The 24,552-nt window shown below is 35.5% G+C and overlaps 2 protein-coding genes across 2 annotated transcripts; one reads left to right on the top strand and one right to left on the bottom strand.

Annotated features, from left to right (window-relative positions):
* Window positions 1-7,982: 7,982 nt before the first annotated feature.
* Window positions 7,983-17,902, top strand: LOC130641677 (peptide-N(4)-(N-acetyl-beta-glucosaminyl)asparagine amidase-like). Its single transcript, XM_057448588.1, has 14 exons — window positions 7,983-8,137; window positions 11,025-11,121; window positions 11,203-11,346; window positions 11,461-11,703; window positions 11,895-12,113; window positions 12,312-12,531; window positions 12,784-12,972; window positions 14,067-14,308; window positions 14,635-14,745; window positions 14,863-15,045; window positions 15,758-15,810; window positions 15,998-16,142; window positions 16,261-16,447; window positions 17,634-17,902. The coding sequence occupies exons 1-14, from the start codon at window positions 8,034-8,036 to the stop codon at window positions 17,810-17,812; spliced, it is 2,316 nt and encodes a 771-aa protein (XP_057304571.1). The 5' UTR covers window positions 7,983-8,033; the 3' UTR covers window positions 17,813-17,902.
* A 267-nt stretch (window positions 17,903-18,169) lies between these two features.
* On the bottom strand, window positions 18,170-22,943 carry LOC130641678 (alpha-(1,6)-fucosyltransferase-like). The gene is made up of 5 exons (XM_057448589.1): window positions 20,590-22,943; window positions 20,114-20,290; window positions 19,193-19,343; window positions 18,615-18,801; window positions 18,170-18,416 (listed from the first exon to the last, which is right to left on the bottom strand). The coding sequence occupies exons 1-5, from the start codon at window positions 21,687-21,689 to the stop codon at window positions 18,292-18,294; spliced, it is 1,740 nt and encodes a 579-aa protein (XP_057304572.1). The 5' UTR covers window positions 21,690-22,943; the 3' UTR covers window positions 18,170-18,291.
* Between the last annotated feature and the right edge of the window lie 1,609 nt (window positions 22,944-24,552).

The raw sequence follows: 24,552 nt of genomic DNA on the forward strand, positions 1-24,552 counted from the left end.
GCAAAGACTTTCATGTTCTTGTCTGCTCTTTCCATCATGCACGGTAAATGTAGAACCACATGAATTTTTGCAGGCGATCACAATACACTTTAGCATGTCAGCTACGTTTACAGATTTTCCAATTTTTTGAAAATTAGTGCCACACACTGGACACATAGTGCTAGTCAATAGTTTTTCTTCAATCTTGGGCAGGATGCAGTTCATGTAAAATGAATGCTGGCGTTCTTGAATGTATACAGGAAATTTTTGTATGTTATTACAAATATTGCATATGCACAATTTAAGATGAGGATTTATTTCATTATCCAAATTTTCTACATTGTATATATTGTGTGGAAAAGTGTCAATGTAATTGTCTTGAATTTTTTGCAAAATATCTCGTGTCCATTTGGCGTTTTCTAATTTTGTCCTCCCACCTGGATTGTTTTTTTTAATGTGTCTGCCACGCTTTTATGGGATCACATGTAACACAGTTTAGGGAAGAATGTTGGGTTCATTCTGCCACTTTAAAGTCTGCTGAGAGTGTTGATTTTCTAGTTTCAATATTTCTCATTTTTGAATAGCAGTTTAGGCACATTATGGTGGGATGCACACAGGTTTCGCCATTTACTGGATCTATATAGAATCCAATCTTCTTTCACTCAATTTTCGTACGTCCATTTTGTCTTTCCCTAATTTTTTGGCACAAATACGACAAAACTTAGTTAAGTTGTTTGTGTGCCTCTGGTCAGCCATCTTGAATATCGTGTAGCTAGCCCTCCTCTTCAATTTCGCTTATATCTTTTGAAAAAAAACTGTTAGGCTCCTGATTTCTTTTAATTTGCTCAGAGAATAGATCAATTATGGTTAAAAAGTCAAGTTTTAATACGCAAAAAATTTTTTGTGCTGTTTTGGGGCCTCAAAGTTGGTGTTGTTTCACTCTCTTAGACTCGTTTTGAATTTCGCGCTATAAATTTCCCTGAGCGTTCAAAGTCCATATTTTTTTTATTTTCTGATGCCCTGGTCACACTTCATTTAAAACAATCCAGGGTTAGCTCTATGCCATATATTTACTGTAATACAGTAAATAAAAAAGGGTTGTGTAGCCACGCTGGTGCTCGCCCGGGAGGCGGAAATGAGGAACCTCGGAATTTACGCATGCGCATAAAAACATTCCCTGCTTTCAGCGGAATGAAACTAACCCGCCCGAAACTTTCTCTTCACAGGTAAATTTGAAATCTGGTCCGCAATTTTGTACCTATGGTCTTTATATTTTTCATTTTTCGCGACAGGGAATCTCGTTCCCAGAGCTTCTTCTTCGCTTTTTTAGATATGCGTACCGCCGCAAAAGAAGTAGCTCTGGGGCCGGCTGGTTAAAGTTTGAATTTCATTGACTCTTTAATTTTGCGAGTTATAAGACGAGTTGCTTCAAGGCGAGAACGTAACGGCTATAAGTTAATTTAAAATGGCGGAAGATGATGTGCGTGATTTGTTATGTTGCTGTTTGTTCAATGGTTGAAGTTTGAAGTTTTTTATTACATAAAAAATAAAATTTAAAAAGATTTTTCGCAATGCTTACGACCATGTTAAAAAGATACCTGTAAAAATACAATATAAATACTTATGAACATTTTTTTCTCACCTTTTGTGTTTAGCTAAATTTTGACAGAACTAAATTGTGAAGGGCGAATTCGGCGGCAAATTAGCTGCGAAATATCTTTTTAATTTTCGTGTGGAGAACGAAAAACATGTGGCGAATTTAAAACACTGAATGTAAGCACTCTTTTGGATATTAAAAACCCGACAGTTATTTTAAATTCTTTCCTGCTGTAATGATTTTTCCTGACAATTTATTCTCAGGAAAAATCATTGAATTTTGCGTTCTGATTGCTTAAAAGTTTACAGCGAAATATTTCGACGCTAAAGACTAGAAACTGTTTCTACTTGTCCGCGAAGCGAATCTTTCAAATCAAAATGAAAACAAATAAAATTGCGCATGCTCAGATACATTTCGCCAGCGAATTAAATGTTCAATTCGCTTCGTGAAAACCCCCCTTGTATTGTAGCAGGTCACGGTGCATCTGCATGCATAAAATAATATCGCGAATCAATTCAGCTCAGAAGCAGAAAGTTATTGTTACTCATCGATAAATGGCTGCCTAAAGTCCCCAAAATGATGGTATTGTCCACCAAGGAACGCAATTTTCTTTTTATGAGAATGTGTTCTAATAATAGCCGTATACCATACCGTCTGTCTGTTTATGCGGGTGAAAAAAGTCGTATTATGGAAACGCCGTGGATTTATCTGCGGGTTCCACCGGATAGTATAACAATATCAGGCTGGTATTTTAGGCTAAAAACATTAGGTTTTTTATTACTGTGGAAAGTTTATCATTTCTTGAACATGATAGTTTAGTAGGCGACGTTTCGGGAGATCCTTCTCCCATCATCGGGCAAAGTAAAATGATGTTGAGCATGTATTTATATAATTGCAGAGGATCGAAATTCATAAAAATTAACCAATCAGAAACGAGCTGATAATTACAGTTAATTACGGTAAATAAAATTTTCGGACCTAGATGTAGGTAACTACTTCTTCTGTAGGGCTGGTAACCAAATCTCGGGAAGTTGATACGAGATGCTGTTTATGTGTTTGTTTGCGATTAATGCATTTCTTACACGTCGAATTTCTTCTTTCCTCTCCTGTTTGTCACTGACTACGTTGTTGGCAAGATTCAGTAATAAAGATATGACACTTTCTTTGCAAGATTTCTGAATGGTTTGATTCGAAGTTAAGGTACTGGTCAGTGTGTGTTGGTTTACGATACACTGAAACTGAAATGGAACCATTCTTGCGTTTGACCAAAGTGTCCAGGAAAGCGATACTTCCATCGTGTTTAAACTCAACAGTGAATTTGATTTGTCGATGTAGGCCGTTGATGTGTTCATGGAACTCTTCTAGATGAGATCTTTTGATTATGGCGAATACGTCGTCAACAAATCTTTTCCAAACCTTTGGACGTCTGTCTGATGTGACTAATGCCGTTGTCTCGTGTGCTTGCATGTATATTTCTGCGACTACTGACGATGCAGGGCCTCCCATGGCAACTCCGTCTGTTTGAGTGTAGAAGTTCTTGTTAAACAGATACCATGTTTTGGTTAGAACAAGTTCGACCAAACGCAGAAAATCCGGCACTGGAATCTTCGTCTTTTCACCGAATGCAGCATCGTTTTCGATAAGGTCTTTAATGATTTTAGGGTGTCTTTTATGGGAACATTTGTGTAGAGTGATGTGACATCAGATGATACCATGCATTCGTCGTCTGCTATCGTCGTCTGCTACATCAGAGGAATAAAGATAGCAGACGACGAATGCATGGTATGTTATCGTATAAAAAATCTTTAAAAAAATCAAAGTTAAGGAGTATGCATATAAGCTTTCTCTTGTAACCCCGACTTCTGTCTGTTAATAATTCTGAACGCGTGCACGCATATTCAGCATAAAGAAGAAGTTCGCACTTCTATCATCTTTCTGCATACTCAGTTCACACATTTTCATAACAACTACGAAAATCTTTAAAAACAAATATCTCGTTAGTAAATTTTTGCATACATGCCTTTACGTTTCCCATACTTTGCCATTCAAGTGGGTAAAGTCCCTAATAATCAATGCGTCATTAAAATGCATTTTATAAAACAATTCCTACAAGTCTACGCTTATCAAGGACATATCCCTAATATTCAATACAATGTAGTGATGTTATGCAGAATAGGAGCTCCAAAATTCTCTAGCACAATTCCTAAATGTCTACGCATATCAAGGGTAAGTCCCTATTATACAAATAGGAGTAGGGAGAATTCCGTGAAAATCCAACGCATGCGCAGTAAAGAGGGGAATAACTGTGTTAGTTTTGAGCAGAATGAAATCTTCCGACGACGTTAAAATCCATAAAATAAAGAATGAACACACATACCGTGAAACAATTATGTGATGAAGCTAAAAGCCGTGGACTTACGGGGTATTATAAGCTACGCAAAGCTGAATTGGTTACACTATTGGAGAATGTAGCACAATACGCCCGGAGACCACCTTAAAGGCTTCCAGGTAAACCAACGGAAGACGTACCGCAGTATGCTTGGAGGCCACCTAAAAGGCTTCCAGTTAAACCAACGGAGGACGTACCACAGAGACTGCCTAGAAGGCCTGGACAACGAAAGCCGGTAAGGACGGTAATCATACTACCAACGCCGGAGGCCATGGATATTTTTGAGAAACAGAAGCTGTCAAAAAATCGTTCCATTGTAATGGATGGAATTAAGAGATTTTATAACCGGTTTGTGAACGCTGTCCCCAAACCTATAAAAGAGGGGGTCAAGAGTACATTTGCGACCCTTAAACGTACGGTGATGAATCTCTATAACGGGGCAACCAACACAAGGCCTACACTCCATGACGAGGTAGAAAAAGAGGCCGGGGAAGATTATCTCTACGAACAGCCGGGGGAAGATTTTACGCCACGGGAACATAGGCATGCTCATAACAGGACATATCGAAGTTTCCGCATTCCCGGCATAGGAGGGGCCGACGTTGACGGGTATATGGGGATGGTGCGACCAAACGTGAAAACCTTGGTTGGGGACCAGGTAGAAGATATGGGGTAGGCAAAGGTACAGATGTCACTATGGATTATGTGGAAGAAGCCGTCAATTATAGAGGGGCTAACGACATTGATGTTTGCCCAAATCAAAACACAGGTGTGGAAAACCCAGCACTACCCAAAAGTGGTTTTACAATCAGTAGAATCCTACACCTCGATGTAGATTTTCACGAATTGAGGCTAACAAGGGGTTCATCGTACATCGAACTACCCAAATGGATATAATCAAAGAAGGCCTTCATTAACCCGGTGAATGAAGACGAGAAATGCTTCAAGTGGGCCGTTATAGCTTCCTTACATCATGAGGAGATAGGGAGGAACACGAATTGAATATCTCAGATAAAATCCTGCGTAGAACTCTACAATTGGAAGGGTATAGAGTTCCCAACAAGTATCAAAAGTATATCCAAGCTCGAAGATAATAACTCGGGTATTGCGGTAAACGTATTGTACGTAATGGAGAAGAAGATCAACATCCAAATGTTGATAATAATGATGATAATGCCTAATGTTGTACTCGTCAATCCGAGTACAACATTAGGCGCAACAAGCAAGTTAATCTGTTGCTTATAACAGATAACAAAAAGAACCACTACAAAGCCATCAAATCCCTATCGAGACTCCTAGGTAGTGAGACCTCGAAAAATACGGCAAAAATGCACTTCTGTCTAAACTGCCTACAGGCCTTTCCCACGGTTGAATCGAGGGACAAGTACTATAGATATTGCACCGACCACGAGGCTGTTAAAATTACGATGCCAAATGAGGCTGAAAAGTGGCTATACCATAGGGATGGCCAACAGCAATTCAGGGTAACCTTTCCTATCTATGCCGACTTCGAGAATCTACTCATCCCAGTAAAAGATGCCAGGCTCAAAAGGACTAAAAAGCTAAGCAAGCATGTCCCGTCTAGCTGGTGTACCTATAGCACCTTTGCCTATGGGGATGCACCAGATCCCCTAACAGTCAACTGAATGAGGACTGTGTAACGAAGTTCGTGAACCACCTGGAGGATGAGGTGAAAAGACTATATTATACCTACCCACAACGGGGCATGCTGCCTATAACGGAGGTCCTAAAAAGGAACATGATGAGGCATCGAAATGCCACATCTGCCTAAAGCCCTTCGATGACAGCAAGAATAACCGCAAAGTTAGGGACCATTGTCATTATACGGTAAAGTATCGAGGCGCAGTGCATAACAGTTGCAATTTGAAGTATAAGATACCTAGCCACATACCTGTCATCTTTCACAATCTCAGCGGGTATGATGCGCACCTGTTCATACGGGAATTGGGTGAGAAGTACGACACCCAGGACATCGGTTGTATTGCTGAGAATACGGAGAAATATACCAGTTTCAATGTCAAAATCAAGGTATCACTTGGAGGTATGAGCTATGGTGATGGTGAGAAGTACAAGACCATAGAGATTCGGTTCATAGATTCCTGCCGATTCATGCCCTCAAGCCCAGACAAATTGGCAGGCAACCTCATTGGTACAAACGCCGCAGGTATGCAGTGTCAGCAGTGTCAGCAGTATGCAGATACCTGTCTTGAATCCCAGAGCATAGACGCTGAATACATGGCAAAATTCTACTGTAAAAATTGCGACTCAAATACTACAAAGCAGCTTAATCAGGACCGGGCAAAGGCAAACGTACCATCCATGGCCAAGTTCATCGACAAAGATGATGCCTTCAGGCTGATGCTGAGAAAGGGCGTGTATCCTTACGACTATATGGACGATTGGCAGTGATTCGAAGAGTCGGAACTACCTCCCAAGGAGGCGTTCTACAGCAAGCTGAACATGAAGGGGATCAGCGACAGGGACCATGAATATGTAAAAAAGGTATGGAATGTCATTACCCCAGAGGGTGATAACGTCACCATGGGGGACTACCATGACAAATACCTGGCCATAGACGTCCTGATATACTAACTACAGGATTATAAAATGTGGAGTACCTTAATTTTAGGACAATTTTAGGACCAACGTTGTTTCTTATTTATATCAATGATATATTTACAGCATCTACTCTCTTAAATTCAATTTTATTTGCCGATGATACAAATTTATTCTTTACTCATAAAGATATAAACGTACTTTTTGAAACTACTAACATAGAATTGACCAAATTGGCTGATTGGTTTAAAGCAAATAAATTATCCCTTAACACTTCAAAAACTAGATATACCTTTTTTCACAAACTTAGTAAAAAAGATGAAATACCTCTTAGGTTACCTGGATTAGTTATTGATCATGTAAACATAAGAAGAGAATATTCAATGAAATTTCTTAGAGTTCTCCTGGACAAAAATTTAACTTGGAGAGAACATATTAAATTAGTGAAAACAAAGTTTCCAAAAGCTTAGGAATCTTATATAGAGCCAGTTTCGCTTTAAATAAGAACTGCTTAAAAAGCATATATTTTTCCTTTATACACTGCTATTTAAATTATGCAAACATTGCATGGGGTAGCACTTATATGACAAAGTTAAAAAACTGCACACTCAGCAAAAACTTGCCAGTAGGATTATATTACGGCAGTACAAATGTTTCCATTCTAAACAACTGCTAAAAGAACTGGGTATTCAAGATGTATGTCAGCTAAACATTTTTCAAGTCCTTATTTTCATGTATAAGATTGAAAATTTATTAGCACCAAATATATTCATTACATTATTTAAGAAAGTTCAACATAAATATCCAACTAGATTTTCAGGTAACAATTTTCTTCGGCCAAAAATCATATCTACTGTAACAAAATTGTCAATATCAAACCGAGGCCCAAAACTCTGGAGCATGCTTCTAAATGATGAAATAAAAAACATTCCATCTACAAAACAATTTAACATTGCTCTAAGAAATCAGCTGTTACGAAGTAATAACGAACAAGTCTTCTTCTGAAACAACACCACGTGTGATAATTAAACGCTTTTTTATTTATTTAACATAACATTTAATATTTTATTAAGTTTTTAGTTATCGATTTTTATTTGACGCTCTTTTTGATAACGGCTATGTAAGGTGTGAGATGATAAGACTGCATAGTCTTCTACTTACTCCTGCCATTTTATTCTACGTACCTGATATACTTATATATATATCACACTGTAGAAATTTATGCTTGAAATTATGCGTATGTAGAACTTGTATCTGTAATTTTGAAATAGTTGTATATAAATTTCTTTTGGCGAAAAAAAACCAAAAAAAACCGACAACTTATAATCGATAACCACTTGGTATTAAAGTGCATTATAGCGCGCCATAAGAAAGGAGGCGTCCGTTTGTCTTTTTCCGGCCGATGTGCGTGCACCTTTTCCAGGGTCCAGCCATGCTGTACCCAGGAGTATTCAGTAGCGCTCTGCAAAAACACATTGGTAAACAAGAAAGATGGCGGACAGAGTAGTTGCAATTAGCTCTGATAAGCAATATCAAGAGGAATTGAAGATTGTTTCTGATCACCAACTTGTTGTTATTGACTTCTTTGCTACTTGGTAAGCTATACATATGTATATCTACAACGATAAAAACAGCTTCTTTTTTGTAAGCTTCCAAGTTTTATTCTCTTCATTCCTTCATTTAGCAGGCAGTTTTTTACATGGTGTGAATATTATGGTGTTTTATATCATAAAATTACAAAGGAATTAAAACCATGGATAAAAACGAGACTGTCAATAAGCCGCATATGCTGTAAAAAGTGCAGCGCGTTTTCAGGCAAGTTCAGCGTTTTGAAAAAAATTCAAGTATTTACCTGAAAAACCCTGCATAGACCCCTACAATGCCAGAAAAAATAGTTTTTGATAAGATTTACTTGATAAATAACTTATATATAAACTTTATTAACTCCTTTCTCTTCAAGTGCCTTCTTCTAACTTTTGTCTCCATGGTATGTTACAAGGAATTGCATTTCAGGAATGCTCCGGCAAGGTCAGGAAAGTGCGGACAGTTTTGTCGGAGGACAACTGCCATTTTAATTTGAAAACTTGCCTAAACTTGATCCACCTCATCTGACGTCTGCCCTTGCAGAAATATCCACTGTAACAAAGCCTGTAGCTAAGTTTGCCATTTAATACCATAATACCAATTTCACCGGTACCAAAAAACCTGTGTACTTCACAGCACAGACAGCCTAAACATCACTGGAGTAACTCACACCCACCCTGTTCATGGACATTTTTGCAAAGTTGTTTTAAGAGATAGTGAGCAGAGTTCCCAGATCATCACTAAAGCTGTTAGAATCAAAAAAACGTCTGATGTCCATAATTTATTTGTAAAAAATCAGCATTAAAAACTAAATTTATGACCCACCCCTCCCATAGTTACATCACTACTAAATTTGAGAAAAATCAACAGAAACAAAAATTTGACAGAAGAGAAAAGATGTCAACCATCAGCGCACATACCCTCACATTCATCATTCCAATCGCATGAAAAATGGTCCCACTTGTTTCGCAACAGACGCTCAGGTTTAGCAAAAGCTGCTTTACCTGTCGTAAAACAGGACATCATAGAATATTTTGCAAAAAAGGACTAGAAACATGGTTAAAAAAAATTTCCCACTAGTTAGGTTTCTTTTCTTCATTTTCTCCATTAAGCCACTTTCTTTTTGATATAAATTTGTAAAGAAAAAATTGATAAAAAAAATTGTTAAAATTTAGCCTCCCAAAAAATTTGCCCATCCACCCAATAGTGTCATTTTGACACTAATTTTAGAAAAATAGATATGTGCATCACCCCTAAATGTTATGGTCAATCTGCAAACCAGGGATCTACCCAGGTATTTTTTGTTCTGTCATTTTTGTTTACTGCCATAAGGGATGTAGCTTAGCTGTCATAAATGTGTTCTAGATTTTGTATTCCGAATGCACAGCCATCATTGGTTACAATAAATAACCAGTGTATAACTCTCAAAACAACATATCTCATGTGTTATGCTCTTTTGTGCTTAATTGTAGGGGGGGGGGGGGGGGGGTTCAAATTGCACTTTTTCGAATTTTTCACCCCTAAAATCATTTTATGACCCCCCCCCATTTTATTGAATTTGAGAATGAGACCCACCTCCTCGTTTTTATAACACCCCCCCCCCCCCCCATATTAAGTATTTTGGATATCACAAAGCTTTTCTTATAATCAAAACACAACTCTCTTTTGGAACAAATCTCAAGAACAAATACTATTTACAGGTGAAAAATAACAAATATCAACAAAATGTCAGCACAGTTTATTCCTTAAACATGTCAAAAGCATTGTTATCTTTATTTTTAGTTGTTACACTAGTTTTAGTTTATTTAAAGTTAGTCGATTTATCCCCCCCTCCCTTCCCAACCTCCCCCCATTTTACAGAAAATTTCGTAATACCCCCTTAGGTCATTATATTATGACCCCCCCTCTCACTTTAAGAAATTTCTTCGGATTACCCACCCCCCTGCTTATTCGACCCCCTACAATTAAGCACAAGAGTAATGTATGTCAAGCTTTTGTTTTTGTTGATTATCTCAAGTATGTCTACTAAAGTAAAAGCAAGTTTTAGCCAATCTGACTGTAAAACATCTGATTTGGTATGGTTAAATTTACAAAGATACTTTATCTGGTCTCTAATTGGGAAGTGCATGTGCTGATAAGAGCAAAACTCTAATATGGTGCGTAGGTTGAGGCAATTGTCTAATCTGCTACTTATTATTACATATTTGGTGATCACCAGGAGCATGTTTCTTGCTTTAAACCCTTAGTGCTATGTTGGAGTTTATACTATTATGGCAATTGCCATATGGGTAGCTTTACTGTTGTTTCCCAAGAATATGTGGGAATTTTTGACAAAGGAATTTTTTTTGTAAATACAAAAATTAAAAACTTATATATATAAACTTTATTCTTTAAAGTTTCAACCAAAATAGCAAAGCCTTAAAATTAAAAAAACTGACAGAGGGCAATTTATGACGTTAATGTATATTTAGAAAGCAGAAAGATGTGAAGTAAAATCTGATTTAATTTTTAAATTAATTAACTAGTAATAAATTTATTAAGAGTGTTGATAAGACACAAATCTGTCCATGTAGAAGGGTGTGTCAGGGCCACTTTTCACGTAAAGTTAATGGTTTTCTTTCGACGGCCTCCACACTTTCCTGAATTTGCTTAAATTACTACCAAAAGGCAAAACAAGACTCTTAATTATGTTGACAGGGCAACAAAGGTACTATTTCTCCTTACTTGATACAGGTACAATCACTATAATGGAAATAACAAATGCAACCACTTGTTTTCACAAATCTGGTATTTATACCCCTTTTCAATAATAACCATCCTGTTTTATAATAAAATATATTATGATGAAAGGGGTGGAAAAGTCTATATTTTTCAATTTTCTTCTCTTTTTATCTTCAGGTGTGGTCCATGTCACATGATTGCACCAAAATTTACTGAGTTGAGTTCAAAATATTTAAATGTAAAATTTTTAAAAGTGGATGTTGATAAATGCCAGGTATTATTTAACAATAAATTGTGTATGAATTGATGGTAGACCTTTTTATTGGTTGTGAAGGGAATTTCTTTCTTTTTAAAGTTTACTGCAGTTAAATATGATATCAAAGCAATGCCAACATTTATTTTCATCAAACAAAACAAGGAAGTTGATCGCATCCGTGGAGGTGATCCTACGAAACTGGAATCAGCTGTAATTCAATGGATGGGAACTTCATTTCAACTGGTACGAAATGTCCTGTAAAAATGACATATCATCTTTTTAAGGGGTGGTCTTTTCTTTCTATGCCTGCTTATCATTGGATACTCTAATAGGTCTGAGTTGCTATATTTTTTACAGGAACCAGATCCACAGAGAATAGCAGTGGGACGCAGTTTTCCCGCTTTTTCAGACCTACTAAAAAATGAGAGGAAAGAATTTGATATTGCGTCGGATCTTTTGGTTAGATTTGCAAGCAATGTCCTAAGAGACCCCCAAAATTTAAAATACAGACAGATCAAACTTACAAATGAAATCTTTATGAATAAAATTCTGCCTGTGCTTGGTGCAGTTGATTGTCTTTTTACAATGGGCTTTGAAGAGGTAACTGCATTATATTATCTTAAGAATAAAAACATAAGCATGCTAATCATACAAGATAAAGTCATTCAAACACTTTTTTACTTGTAGATTTAATACAGAGAGTTTACCAGTAAATCTACTAAATTTATCTCTCTCTTGGATGTTTGCTTTTGTTAGACTTATTAATTTCTTTATATAAATAATTTTTGTAGATGGCAGACAGATTGCTGTTACCACCAGCGTCATCCCTTGAAAATTTGCACGCATTAAGAGATGCTTTAGTTGATGAAAGGAGCAGAATTGGTACTACAAATATTAAGCCAGTGGTTGGCCCGTTCTTAAATAGTAACATTACCTCTCCTAGTTGTACATCTGGACAGGCTTTGATATCAGGGCGCAGGAAGTTGAAATATCAAGCACAAATTAAATCTGTATGTTTTTAATTTTGTCAATTTTGTTTCGTTTATTTTTGATAACTTCTATGATAGTTTAGGTAAGTTTGGATCAAAGTGTCGAATCTCATACTGCATGTATATCAATAGCAATTGTGCAACCAGGTTGCCCCATCCTTTATGGGTCAACAAAAGCTCCACACAAGCCTTGTGACTGTGTAGTAAATTGCGTTTTAGAACGAAGAAGCCGCTTTCTTCTCCTCCATTCAAAGCGGTGTAAACAAAGCGTTTTTGTATGAGGAGGACGAGCTCCAAAATCTTGCGCGTTCGAAAATACCTGTAAGCAAGTTAAAAGAAGAAGCTAATCAGAACAGTCAGGCTACATCTGATCTAACTGGAAAATGCTTAGTCAGCATGAATGATTGTCTGCTTCTGCTTTTACTGCAATGGTTTAAAAGTAAGTTTTCTTTTATTAAGTGTTGAACTGCACGTATCTCAAAAAGATTAAGTCTCGCTTCCATTCCACTGCATTTTCTGCTATAGCGCAAAAAGTTCACAAGCCTTTTTGCGCTTTAGCAGAAAATCCAGACAAATAAAAAAAAGAAAAAAATTGAAGGTGGGTGTGCTGTGCGAATACTTTTAGTTACTTTTATAGTATTTGTTGCAGTCTGATTAGTTAAACCATTTTACTCCTTTTTGATTAATTTAGATGATTTTTTTACATGGATGAACACCCCTGAATGTAGCGGTTGTCAGGGAGCTACAAAACATAGCGGATTGGCAATTCCCGACGCCGAAGAATCGAAATGGGGAGCAGGAAATGTTGAATTGTACAAGTGCACTCAATGTTCGTCGATGATGAGATTTCCAAGATACAATCATCCTCAAAAATTACTAGGTATGTGCTAATGTTATGAAGGTAAACTGAACATCTGGTTGGCGTTGAAAAAAGATTTAAATTCAACCTCTACCCCCTTTACTTTCTCTGCTGTTCTAATTTGATTGGCTCCTTAATATCACGGGTTGAAGGGAGGTGTTTCCGTCTGGTACCAGCCTGATCTTAATTTTCTTTAAATTGGGAAGTTATCGCTGAGGTAGAGGGCAAAGGTCGAAGGTTGTCAATTATATGGCTATTATAAGAAATTCAGGCAGCATAGCTAATTAAAAATTAAAATGTTTTAAAGACATGGCTGGAGAACTGTTGCGGCAATTGTGCAATAGGAAAGATAATACATCTGTATTATTAGATAAACCAGCTGGGAGACGTGACAAATTAGACTGAAAATAGTACTACAGCAAACTAGTTTTTGTACTCTTTTGACTTTTCATTGCCAATTATAAGAAACAAGTTCTATCAAATATTTGTCAGTCAAGTGGTAAGCATATAACGGCATACAACTGAATTACAATGGAAATTTTTTAGCTGAATTTCATCAAGTCAGTCTAAAAACGTATCATGCCTATTTTTATTCATCCTAGGAACATGAAAGATGTAGCGGAGAATTAAAATAGAAATAGAGAAAAAAATCAAGTTTTTTTTTTTTGAATTTAAAACCTTAAAACAACCAAGATTTGTATGTAGGCACAAAAAAGTGATAAAGTTCCAGTTAACCTAAAGGTACATGCCGCTAGCCAGTTAGCTAACTACTTTTCGCAATACCGCTTTTAGATTAACTAGAAAGTTTTCAATCACCAATATGTTTATTTCTATGCTCTTTTAAAGTCAAATGTCCCAAGGTAAAAACTGGACAAGCAAGCAAACGGCTCTTTCAAAAATACCCACTATAGGCATAGTTATAAAGAAAGCGAAACAGAATTAAACGTTAAATTAAATTAAACGTTTTGATGTCTTCAAGGTTTTCTCTGTTTTAGATTTAGTTTCTTATAAGGATTTAATTTTGTGAAAGAAACGCAATGTGTCGAACATCGTGATAAATTTCAACCAGATTCTTTGGATTCAAACAATATACGATTTATTGTTTATTGCTATAGAAACACGAACTGGTAGATGTGGAGAATGGGCTAACTGTTTTTCTCTTTGTTGTCGGGCTGTTGGTTTTGAAACAAGATTTGTGCTAGACTGGACCGATCATGTTTGGACTGAAGTATATTCTGAGGATCGGAAAAGGTGGTTGCATTGTGATCCTTGCGAAAATTTGTGTGATAAACCATTGGTGTATGAGCATGGTTGGAAGAAAGAATTGTCTTACGTCATAGCCTTCTCTGCAGAACAGGTTCGTTTTTCTACAGGATGATTTTATAAAGTATAAAAAAACACTAGAATTTTGACGTTTACTGGTACTTGAAATAATTTTAATACATCTTTTCCAATTTGCGTTGACGTTTCACAGTTTGACTGAAAACAGCAGTATTTACGTTGGAAGATGCGAAATTGAGGTGTTTGGAAAAGAGTTTCTCGAAACTGCTTTGTGCATTTTTTTCATCGACGTTACGGGATGAACAAAAACATTAGACAAAAGAGACTTCATGATTGGATATCAGTTGTATGTTTCAAGCCAGCAGCTGCTTTCAGTGTATTTGAGACTTTTTCTTTATGCAGGTCGTCGATGTGACGTGGAGATATTCAGGTAAACATCAAGAAGTGATTCGAAGACGCAACCTGGTGTCAGAATCTTGGCTTTTTGGCTTGTGTAAAAATATCAATAAGGAGGTAACTACTACTACCACGAAGTTGTTGTGGTGTAGTTATATTTTTCTCGCTATATTGTTTTTCTGCTTATTTTATAAAATTAAAATTTAAAATCTGTTACATAATATTCGCTCATAGCTTCAATACGGGTTATCAGACGAATCGAGAAAAAATTTAACTTCACGAGATATTGTAGAAATGGTGGAATTCATAACTCCCAAAAAGGAGTTTTCTAATGAAGAAGGGCAAGGACGTTTATCTGGTAGCATGGCGTGGCGTCAGCTTAGAGGAGAAGTGAAAGAAGGAAACATTGGTTTAAATGTAAGTTTTACGTTGTTGTCGTTGTTGTTGTCGTTGTTGTCGTTATTGTTGTTGTTGTTGTTGTTGTTTATCAGGGTACTGAATTTTGTTATTGTTATTTTTGTTTCTGCTGTTATTTATCAAGTTCTATCTCCATGCAATTCTATCTCCATATTAACTTTCTTAATTGCTTTTAAATTAGCGTCAGTTATCTTGATTTTGACATCAGAAAAGTTGTGGCAATTTCTTATTTAGAACTGGCAAGGTTAAACAAAACAAGTTTTTTTATGGTTGTAAGCTGTTGATAAAAATTTTGTATAAAGGAGAGAATTGCGGCTTAAGCGATTGCGTTTTTTTTTTAAAAATGTCTTAATTATGCCAAAATTTTTATAAAAAAACTGGAAGTTAAAAACTGGGAAAACCTTATTATAAAAAATATACTTTTTAATGAGAAACCTTGTTGTGGAGAGCAGATCAATGCAAGTGGAGAGTAGCTCACTGCGAGTGGAGAGCAGATCAATGCGAGTGGAGAGCAGATCAATACGAGTGGAGAGCAGATCAATGCGAGTGGAGAGCAGCTCACTGCGAGTGGAGAGCAGCTTACTGCTAGTAGAGAGCAACTCACTGCGAGTGGAGAGCAGATCACTGCAAGTGGAAAGCAGCTCACTGCGAGTGGAGAGCAGATGTTTTTTCTGTTATTTTTGCATAATAATTTGTTTTCTTTTTTTTTTAGACTGAGAAATCTCACAAATTCCAACTAAATGCAGAAAATATAGAGAGAAAAAGGTTGGACGGATTTTGTCAGTTAATAGAAGTGAATTTATACGATAGAGCTTTCTCGAGAATTTAATCCCGCCTTTTATTAAAATAAAAAACAATAAATAAAATTATAAATAAATGAAATGTTGACCCTTTGTTTTGCAAACGCTGAAATTTAGCTGAGTTTGTGACAACTAAATAACGGACTTTTTAGCTTTAGGATCCGCTTTCTTCCTGTGAAGGATTGTTATTACACAACGCTTGATGACCCGTTGGGTGAACCAGTGATACAAGGGTGGGAGAATGGCGTGGAAACATGTGAAAATATGTTTATGAAGCGTGAGAATGATTGGAAGATGGTATGTTCGAATTCAAGATAATCGAAATATAAAATATAGCAAACTTATTTTCGCAAAGTTAAAAAATTTTAAATTTTTTCACAACCAACAATCTCAAATGATAATGACATTAATTTAGGTATATCTTGCTCGCATGGAAAATACTGATCACGGTTCTATCAGTTGGTGCATCGATTTAAGTGATACCGAGTTGGTTGTTCAAAATGTTGATGTCAAGGTTACATCGAAAGTGTATAATAGCGGCAAAGCGATGTTCAGCATATGTAGTGGAGACGAGTGCATCAGAGTGAACAAAAATGACGGAAGTAAGAGCTCAAACATCTGTTACTAAACTTTTAAAATTATTAAATAATTTTTTCTAACATAGACCTGGAAACATAAGGTTCGCCTGTATAGAAGCATAAAAACGCAATAAAAAATTTGTAAAATATATGGAAAATATCGGACCATTCTTTCTCATACCGCCTGCTCCATATCATCAAGTGCAAGCAAGCAAAAATTAAAAAAAAATCTGATCAATTCGATGAATTTGTTGAAGCTTTCCTTCCGAGAAAGTTATTGGAATTACACGAAATATACCCGAACTTATTTTCAAATTTTCATGTGCTTATAAAAAACATACGAAGTCAGTTGCGTACATACAGGTGGCTCACATAGTCTGATTTTTAGTTTGCTATCTAGTTTGGAATTTGATAATCAAAGTTTTATTTTATAGGTGCATTTTTTAAGTAAACAATCGTCTTATCAGTATAAGAAAGCCAGCTAAAATTTTTAGTCGATAAAACCTTACCTTAAGGGAAGAAATTATTTGCGGTTATTGTTACAGCTTAGTATTCTTTAGGTTTTTCCCGACCTTGATTTACCAAATTTCTTGCATCCACAAAAATTTATTCCGCAATGTCTCTTTTTACCGACTTTTTACCGACTTAAGCATTTTTTTCAAAGCAGAATATTAACATAAATAATATTTCTTTTCGCGAAAGAAAAAAATATCGGGCTGCTTATGGATGTTTATGAAAAGTGCTTATTCAGGCTCAAAATATGCTTAGGTTATGCTTAATGGCAAAAAGATTATTGGAATATGCTCATGAAAAACGCATGATTAGGCTAAAAATATGATTATTTTTTTAAAAAATATATACCGCATTCAAATTTTGAACACAGTAATTACAACTTGCATGTAACTACATACTGGGTAATTTAGACGTAAAAAAAAAGCTGGCCACGAAACAACAAAACAAAAACTTCTCATTTTCTCAGGCTTCACACAATTCTTCACATTGCGGCCCACAAAAATTCAGGAGATTTTAGAACAATTCGAATTAGTGAAAGTGTAACTAAGGAAGACCAGGTTTGATTTCTGTATTAGCTGATACAGACTATAATTGGACTATAAAATTTTGTCACACAAGAGCTGTTGGATCTTGCTTAAAATAATTTTCTCGGGGGACCAGAATATCTCGGAAACTTGAAATGCATTTTTTGTTGCAGGTGCCCGTTTGGAAACCGCGGCTCTGGCTGGTTCAAGAAAGTTGCATTTAAATGTGAATTTATATGGAGGAGAAGGTTCGGTTGCGTGGCAACATGCACAAATATTCCGATGTTCCGAAACTGATGAAGATTTTGTGGGTTTGGATATGACGGTTACACTTCAAAGTAAGGAGGCATGAATACGACTGACATTTTACATTAGATATAATAAACTGAATTTAAAAATTATTGATGTAATAATTTTTTTAAAAAATTATGTAGTTATAGGATTATCAGTAATTTTCTTTTTCCTGTTGGACACTCGTACTACGCGTTTTGCGTTGACGAATGACCAAAATTAATTTAACGAGTATTTATATTGACGAATAATCAGTTATGAAAATTTTGGCAGGTAATTAATTTAGCGAATTTCGCCGAATTTGCCAAATTTAATCCTCGCCAAAATTTATCCACTTAAGGCAATATATTTTTGAGATTGACTTAAAAAAGCCGGCGTAATGTGTCTAAAAGGTTTACGTACAAATATAATTTAGGAATTAAATAAATGGATGACTATTGAAAAATTGAAAGCGCTAAATATAAATACATTCTAACGTTACTTTAAAATGTAAAAAATTATCATCAAGTTTATGAGCCTATAAGGTGTCGGAAATTTTGATTATTTGTCGTCGTAGACAGGAAAGTCGGCAACGTCGTGAACATCTTCCACTTTGTAAGCAGGAAACAAACCAGTCCTTTGAGAAGCATGGTGAAGCCCTTTGGCTTGACCGTCCCAATGATTTCCTGGCGAGAAAAAAAAAAATTCTCCATTAAAACTCGCCTTAGCAAACTCGTTAAATTAAAACTCGCGGAATTTAAATCCAAGAAATTTATATATGCTGTTAGAAACTATTAGCTTTGAGGACGATGTCATATTTTTTGCGCAAATTAATTGTAGTCGTTCAATTTCCATTGTAAGTAATTTCTGACAACATGCCCTACCTGCAATTCCAATGATATCTCCTACTTTTAAATCAAGCTCACTCCGTCCCTGAGCTTCATGCGGCCAAATAGCTTTCATTCTGTGTTCTTGTTGTCCGCCAAAATAATATATATCATCCAAAGAACGGAATTTTTGAGAAGCGTCAGTGTGTTTGTTATTCATGATCTCGTACGCCATACGACATACCTAAGACAAAATCAAACTTTAGTTTCGTGATCCTGCAAACAGAAATAATTTTTTTATTAATGAAACAAAAAAAATACGAGAAATAAACAATTAAAAACTATTTTTCAACACCTCAAAAATAATATAAATTCTGCTAGCATTTTTTTGCAAAAGAGACATAAAATAATGTATAGGACCTAAACGCATTACATAAATTTTTGCAATCTCGCATCAGATGTTTAGATGGTCAAATAGGCATATTCAATTTTTTTTAGAACAACTGAGTCCACTGGGTTATGGCGGTGCAACCGTCGCGCTGTTTTTGCCTGATTTTCGACCGTAAATCTAAGTGAGCCCGTTGTCTAAGGGATAATACATTTACAAAAATATTGAATACATACGAAAGACATACTTGTGACGAGAAAGTACAGACTAAAAAATCTGTGTCGGACAAAATCTCGATGTCCGAAATGACACCATGCAAAGATTCGTCTGAATATCTACGCTGCAAACCAGCTGCTTTTGAAACGTCATTGTCGCTTAAAAATTCATACTCTGGGTACCTATATCATGAAAAGATTTGAGATTTAAAAAAATTCATACTCTGGGTACCTATATCATGAAAAGATTTGAGATTTTAAAAAATTCATACTCTGGGTACCTATATCATGAAAAGATTTGAGATTTTAAAAAATTCATACTCTGGGTAACTATATATCATGAAAAGATTTGAGATTTTAAAAAAAGTCTCAATAATAATAGTTTGCCTGTCTAAAATTTTATTGATCTTTAAAACAACTTGAGCTTTTGGGAGAGTTCAATACTTCAGATTTTAGAAGTTGTGGCCACTCCATAAGATTTAGAGCCAAGCTTAACGTTTTCCTGCCTTTTTATACTATTTGTAATCATTCTTTTTCAAACCTTTCTCTCCTTGCCTGAAGCAACTAATCTTAGATTTTTTGGATTAGTAAAATCTTTGTGGGTAAATTATTGTCTATAAAAGTGTTTGCCACTAGAGAAATACTATTATCAAACCTCGAGAGGCTTTTTTCGTTACGTTTTAGAGCCTATTATCAGAAAATTTTCTCCTATTGTATTTTGTGTCTCCCACTTATCACGTGTTTGCCAACGTATTATTTCTATCTCAACCAAGGAAGCCTACATTGTGGATATGCTTACTTTGGCAGACCTGGCTACAACATATTGGCAAAACGGAGTTATTAATATAAACTCAATTCGTTTTACTGCTAATAATTTATATTGTTCTCTGTATGTGCAAGAAAGTCTTATTTACGCAGTATAAACTAATATACAAAATTTTGGCCACACTTACTTTTTACGTGCATCCGATAGTACGGTTGCATCGTCACTGGCAATAAAAACTCTCTTTTTGTCAAACGTTTCAGTTAGTGCCAATTTTTTGTAATAAAGATCTACCCAATACATGTATTCCTCGATACCATGGAAAGCAGCTTCCAAATTTATTTTATCAGTACGCCGGACTTGCACACTAAATAAAACAAGTAAGCCAGACTCAAAATAAAAACGAATAACTTTCACCATGAACGCAAAAGTAAAAAGAAAATTGATAATATGCATAAATACTTTTTGGTGTTATATCATTACATTGATTACAGTAAATAAACAAAAAAATGTTACTTAAAAAAAACGTTTGGAAACGTGCTTTGCAACAATGTAAGCAAACCTATGTATTATTATATAATAATATTTAGAGCCAAACTTACCCAGCAATATTAATATTTAGAGTCAAACTTACCCAACAATATTAATATTTAGAGCCAAACTTACCCAACAATAGGCCTTTTAAAAACTAATCTGTGTTTTTTGTCCTCTATTTCTTTCCTGATATTTGGTTGAAACTTGAAAAGATATTTTGTGAACTGACTGATCCACCAAACAAAGGGATGTCCATGAAACTTCTTGATGTCATTGTACAGATCTTTCGGTACAGACAAAGGCATCTGAGGGGGGCGTGGAAACATAGAATCAACAATAGGCAAATGTACTACTTTTGCTTTATCATGAAAACGATCCCATTCTTCACCATTGCCTGAGTGGATGCAAGTATCACTAACAGGTTGAAAGTATGCATTCCATCCTCTGGATGAATATCTCCACCCTGTCGAATCAATAATCATTGTTCGTTTCGTTGCATAAGACACAATAAAACAATAAAGTATGTGATGCATTTGGCATCCATAACCACAGCCTTTATTCAGAGAACAAATTAACTTTCTTGCATTTTTACAATCTTTAGGATTCTGTAAATTATAAAGCCTTTTCTGCACTACCTCTGATAGCCTTTTGGCAGAAGCATCTCTGATATCTTGTGCACCGTCCATAGAAATTAGCTCCTCAAAGTCATGTTCAGTGATTCGCTGCATTTCACCAAAATTTTCTAAAACTTTCATAAAATCGTTTCTTGCAGTATCTGGAAGAAGTTTGTTTACTTTTGTAAATTGTGCAGATAAATAAAACCACATTTCTCTAATTTGTTTTGCTATTCTCCTTCTTAAAATTTCATAATTATTACTACTCTCTGATACAGAGAATGATTTGAACTTTCTTTCAAGCTCTCTAATTTTCGCTTTCGCGCCATCTAATTCATGCAATAACTCATTATTTCTATTATTTTCATCGCTTTCAGCTTCTCTATTTGTCCGCTGTGCATCATTTTTAATCACTCTAGTGTTTTTTGCGATATTCTCCTTTTGAAGGCGTTTATTTTCTCTTCTAAGTTGCAGCACCTCTAAAGACACTTTATTTAGTTCTTGGGAAGACCTTCTTGACTCTTCAACTAGTTGAAATAAATTAAAACCCATATACATGAGTACAAATGCCCACAGCAAAGTAACAATGCCAACATATCGAACAATCTTGCTAGGCATTCTGTATATTTGCTGCAATGTATTAAATCTCACCTGAAAATAGTAATAAAATAAATCACAAAGTTATAACATGGCACAAGAACTACTTTCACGTAATGTGATAAAAACAAAATTATTAATAGGTAAACAACTATGTGAGAAAAATGGGGGAGAACAAAAACAAATTTTGCATGTATAATAAGAAAATATGTTTTTTGATTGGATGTCTCCACTCTCCAGTGGAGGATTTGAAGTATTGAATGTAGAAAAAGGAAGTTGTGTGGTTAAAGGGATGACCTAAGAAACAAGGGCTTTATCCAACGTGCAGGCTTTGTTACCAGCGCTAGCAATTAGTCATTATGACGGGTCTGTTTATGATAAAAAGGTAAAAAGATAAAAAGGTCATGTAATTCTTTCTCATTTTTTTTTGGCAATGCTAAACAGTTTTGGTAAACGAACAATAATAAAATATGTGCAGTGATTAGCAAGGTTAGCAAGGAGAGAGAAAAAACCTTGCTTCTTTATTGCCGAAGGAGGTTAAGTTGCATGAATAATTGGATAATTATTATTGGTAGGTTAATTGCATATTGATTGGCTGAGATAACCATTGCGATTTGAGAAAGTGGTGTAATCTAGCGTGTTGTGTTAAAAACCTTTTCTTCTCTCTCAATGTTTAGTAACCAAAACCAGAAATCCAAACAAATTAAGGTACTGAACCTACCCAAACCATTCAAGAACTAACGTTTACAGAAGAAGACATTAAAGATGCAATAAGTGAATTGTCTTCAAACTTGGCTACAGGTTCAGATGGTTTTCCGGCACTGCTTCTCCTTAATTATACAAAGAACAATTGTCAAACCCGCTCAAAATGCTATGGCAAGAATCGTATAACCAAGGACACATACCAAGCTTCCTTCTCAACGCATTAATTACACCAATTCACAAGAATGGAAGCCAAACTTCGGCTGTTAACTATTGTAAATAGCACTAAACGTCCCACATTATTAAAATCTTTAAGAAAGTTGTAAGAAATAAAATTATTGCTTTCCTGGACACATAATATAACCTCTTTAATCCAACTCAGCATGTTTTTCATGCATCCAGATTGTGTTTTAAGCCAATTTCTCAGCCATTATGACACAATTATCAATTAAAAATGTAGACATAATTTATCTTGACTTTGCAGCGTTTAGCAAAGTCGATATAAACTTAAGTTTGGCAAAAGTTAAATACCTCGTCATACAAGGAAATATGTTAGACTGGATAACATTCATGCAAAAACAGACTCAAATGGTCTGTGTAAATGGCAGCATCTCTTCACCAGTGCATGTTTTGTCTGGTGTTACACAGAGAAGTGTCTTAGGTCCTCTTCTCTTTATCATTATCATGTATGATATCGATAAAGGCATTCATCAAAGCACACTCCTCTCAAGCTTTGCGGATGATACACGCTTGCTTCAACAAATACTCACCTTTAAGGACTCAGATAATCTTCAAATGTCACTGAACCATGTTTATGCCTGGGCAAATCACAGCAATATGTTTTTTAGTGAAACAAAATTTGAATTATTACAATGGTAAAAATCACGAACTGAAGCAATCTACCTACAAGTCACCATCCGAAGAAACCATAACAACCAAGAATTATGTTAAGGACTTGGAGTAATCCTGAGCACTACAGTACCTTCATGATTCATATGAACAACTTTATAGAAAAAGGAAAACGATTGTCTGAATCCTTCGAGGGTTTCAATCAAGAGAACCAGTTGTAATGCTTACACTATGAAGATCACTAGTTGTACATTGGTATAACAGTTATGACCACCCTCTTTGAAGTGTGGACTTTGTGAAATCACTTGAATCAGTATAATCAAGTTTTTTGTGAAAAATCTATGGTTCTGATAGAAAAAATCACTAGAATAATTTAAAGTTTTACAGAATTTATTCGTTACAACGAAGGAAGAAGAAATAGAAGAAGAGACAAAACCACGGAAAGGAGGACTCTGCAAACTCCCAGAAGTGGTGTTATCTGCCAGCAGAAGTCACTTCTCCTTTCTGCACTCATTTTTTCGTTATCAAGCACCCAGACTCTTTAACTCTCTTCCCAGAACGCTAATTGGATGCACAGTGGGAAAATTCAAAGCCATCTTCACAATTTTTTTCAGACTGTACCTGATGAGCCCCAAGTTTTATATATGCAACAAAATCAAGACCTAAACAACAGTCTCCTGACGGTATGGATCTATTCCACTAGGTACCTTTTGCAGGTATTTGGAGCGCACAAGAAGACACCATTGAGGTAATGCCGGTTGAGCACGACAGACATGAGTGACCCTACTCAAAAGATTATTAGAAGTATCAGAAGTAAGTATTAGCTACCTTCTCTTTTTTTAATTTTTCTTTTATTACCTCTGCATATTTTTTTAACCTGTATATAATTCGTAGCATATCTGATTTCTTTTGCTAAATATTTTTAAAATAGCTAACCATTCTCGGATCCTGGTTCTTGAAACATATTTAAATTCAGCACTAAAATTTATGAAAACATGCAAATTTTCATTTTTTTTTCACCAAGTACTGCCTCTATTAGTAGCCAAACTTTTGATGTTCTATGAAGAAATAACCACACAAATTAACTGCAGTGAAAATTTTTTATATTATATAATGTTTATATAATGTTTTTATGTTATATAATTTTTGCTGATAAATCCAAATATGCCACTCATTTTTCTCAAAAGTTCCTTGTTTTCTTTTTTAAAATTTGATAATGTTAACCCCCGGATGTGAGAATATATAGGTAGCTAACTAGTTAGCTAGGTAGCTGCTATAGGTAGGTATTTTTTTGCAACAAGTTCGACCAATAACAATTGATAATGTATATACG

This window comes from Hydractinia symbiolongicarpus, chromosome 4, assembly GCF_029227915.1.
Source record: "Hydractinia symbiolongicarpus strain clone_291-10 chromosome 4, HSymV2.1, whole genome shotgun sequence".
NCBI classification, from domain to species: domain Eukaryota; kingdom Metazoa; phylum Cnidaria; class Hydrozoa; order Anthoathecata; family Hydractiniidae; genus Hydractinia; species Hydractinia symbiolongicarpus.

Excerpts from the sequence above, each read along its gene's own strand:
- LOC130641677 (XM_057448588.1), top strand. The coding sequence starts at position 8,034 with ATGGCGGACAGAGTAGTTGCAATTAGCTCTGATAAGCAATATCAAGAG. Across the intron at positions 12,114-12,311 it reads ATCAAGCACAAATTAAATCT|AACGAAGAAGCCGCTTTCTT; the intron begins GTATGTTTTTAA and ends ATTGCGTTTTAG. Across the intron at positions 14,309-14,634 it reads TAGCCTTCTCTGCAGAACAG|GTCGTCGATGTGACGTGGAG; the intron begins GTTCGTTTTTCT and ends TTCTTTATGCAG.
- LOC130641678 (XM_057448589.1), bottom strand. The coding sequence starts at position 21,689 with ATGCCTAGCAAGATTGTTCGATATGTTGGCATTGTTACTTTGCTGTGG. Across the intron at positions 19,344-20,113 it reads CTATCGGATGCACGTAAAAA|GTACCCAGAGTATGAATTTT; the intron begins GTAAGTGTGGCC and ends TTCATGATATAG. Across the intron at positions 18,417-18,614 it reads AGATATCATTGGAATTGCAG|GAAATCATTGGGACGGTCAA; the intron begins GTAGGGCATGTT and ends TTTTCTCGCCAG.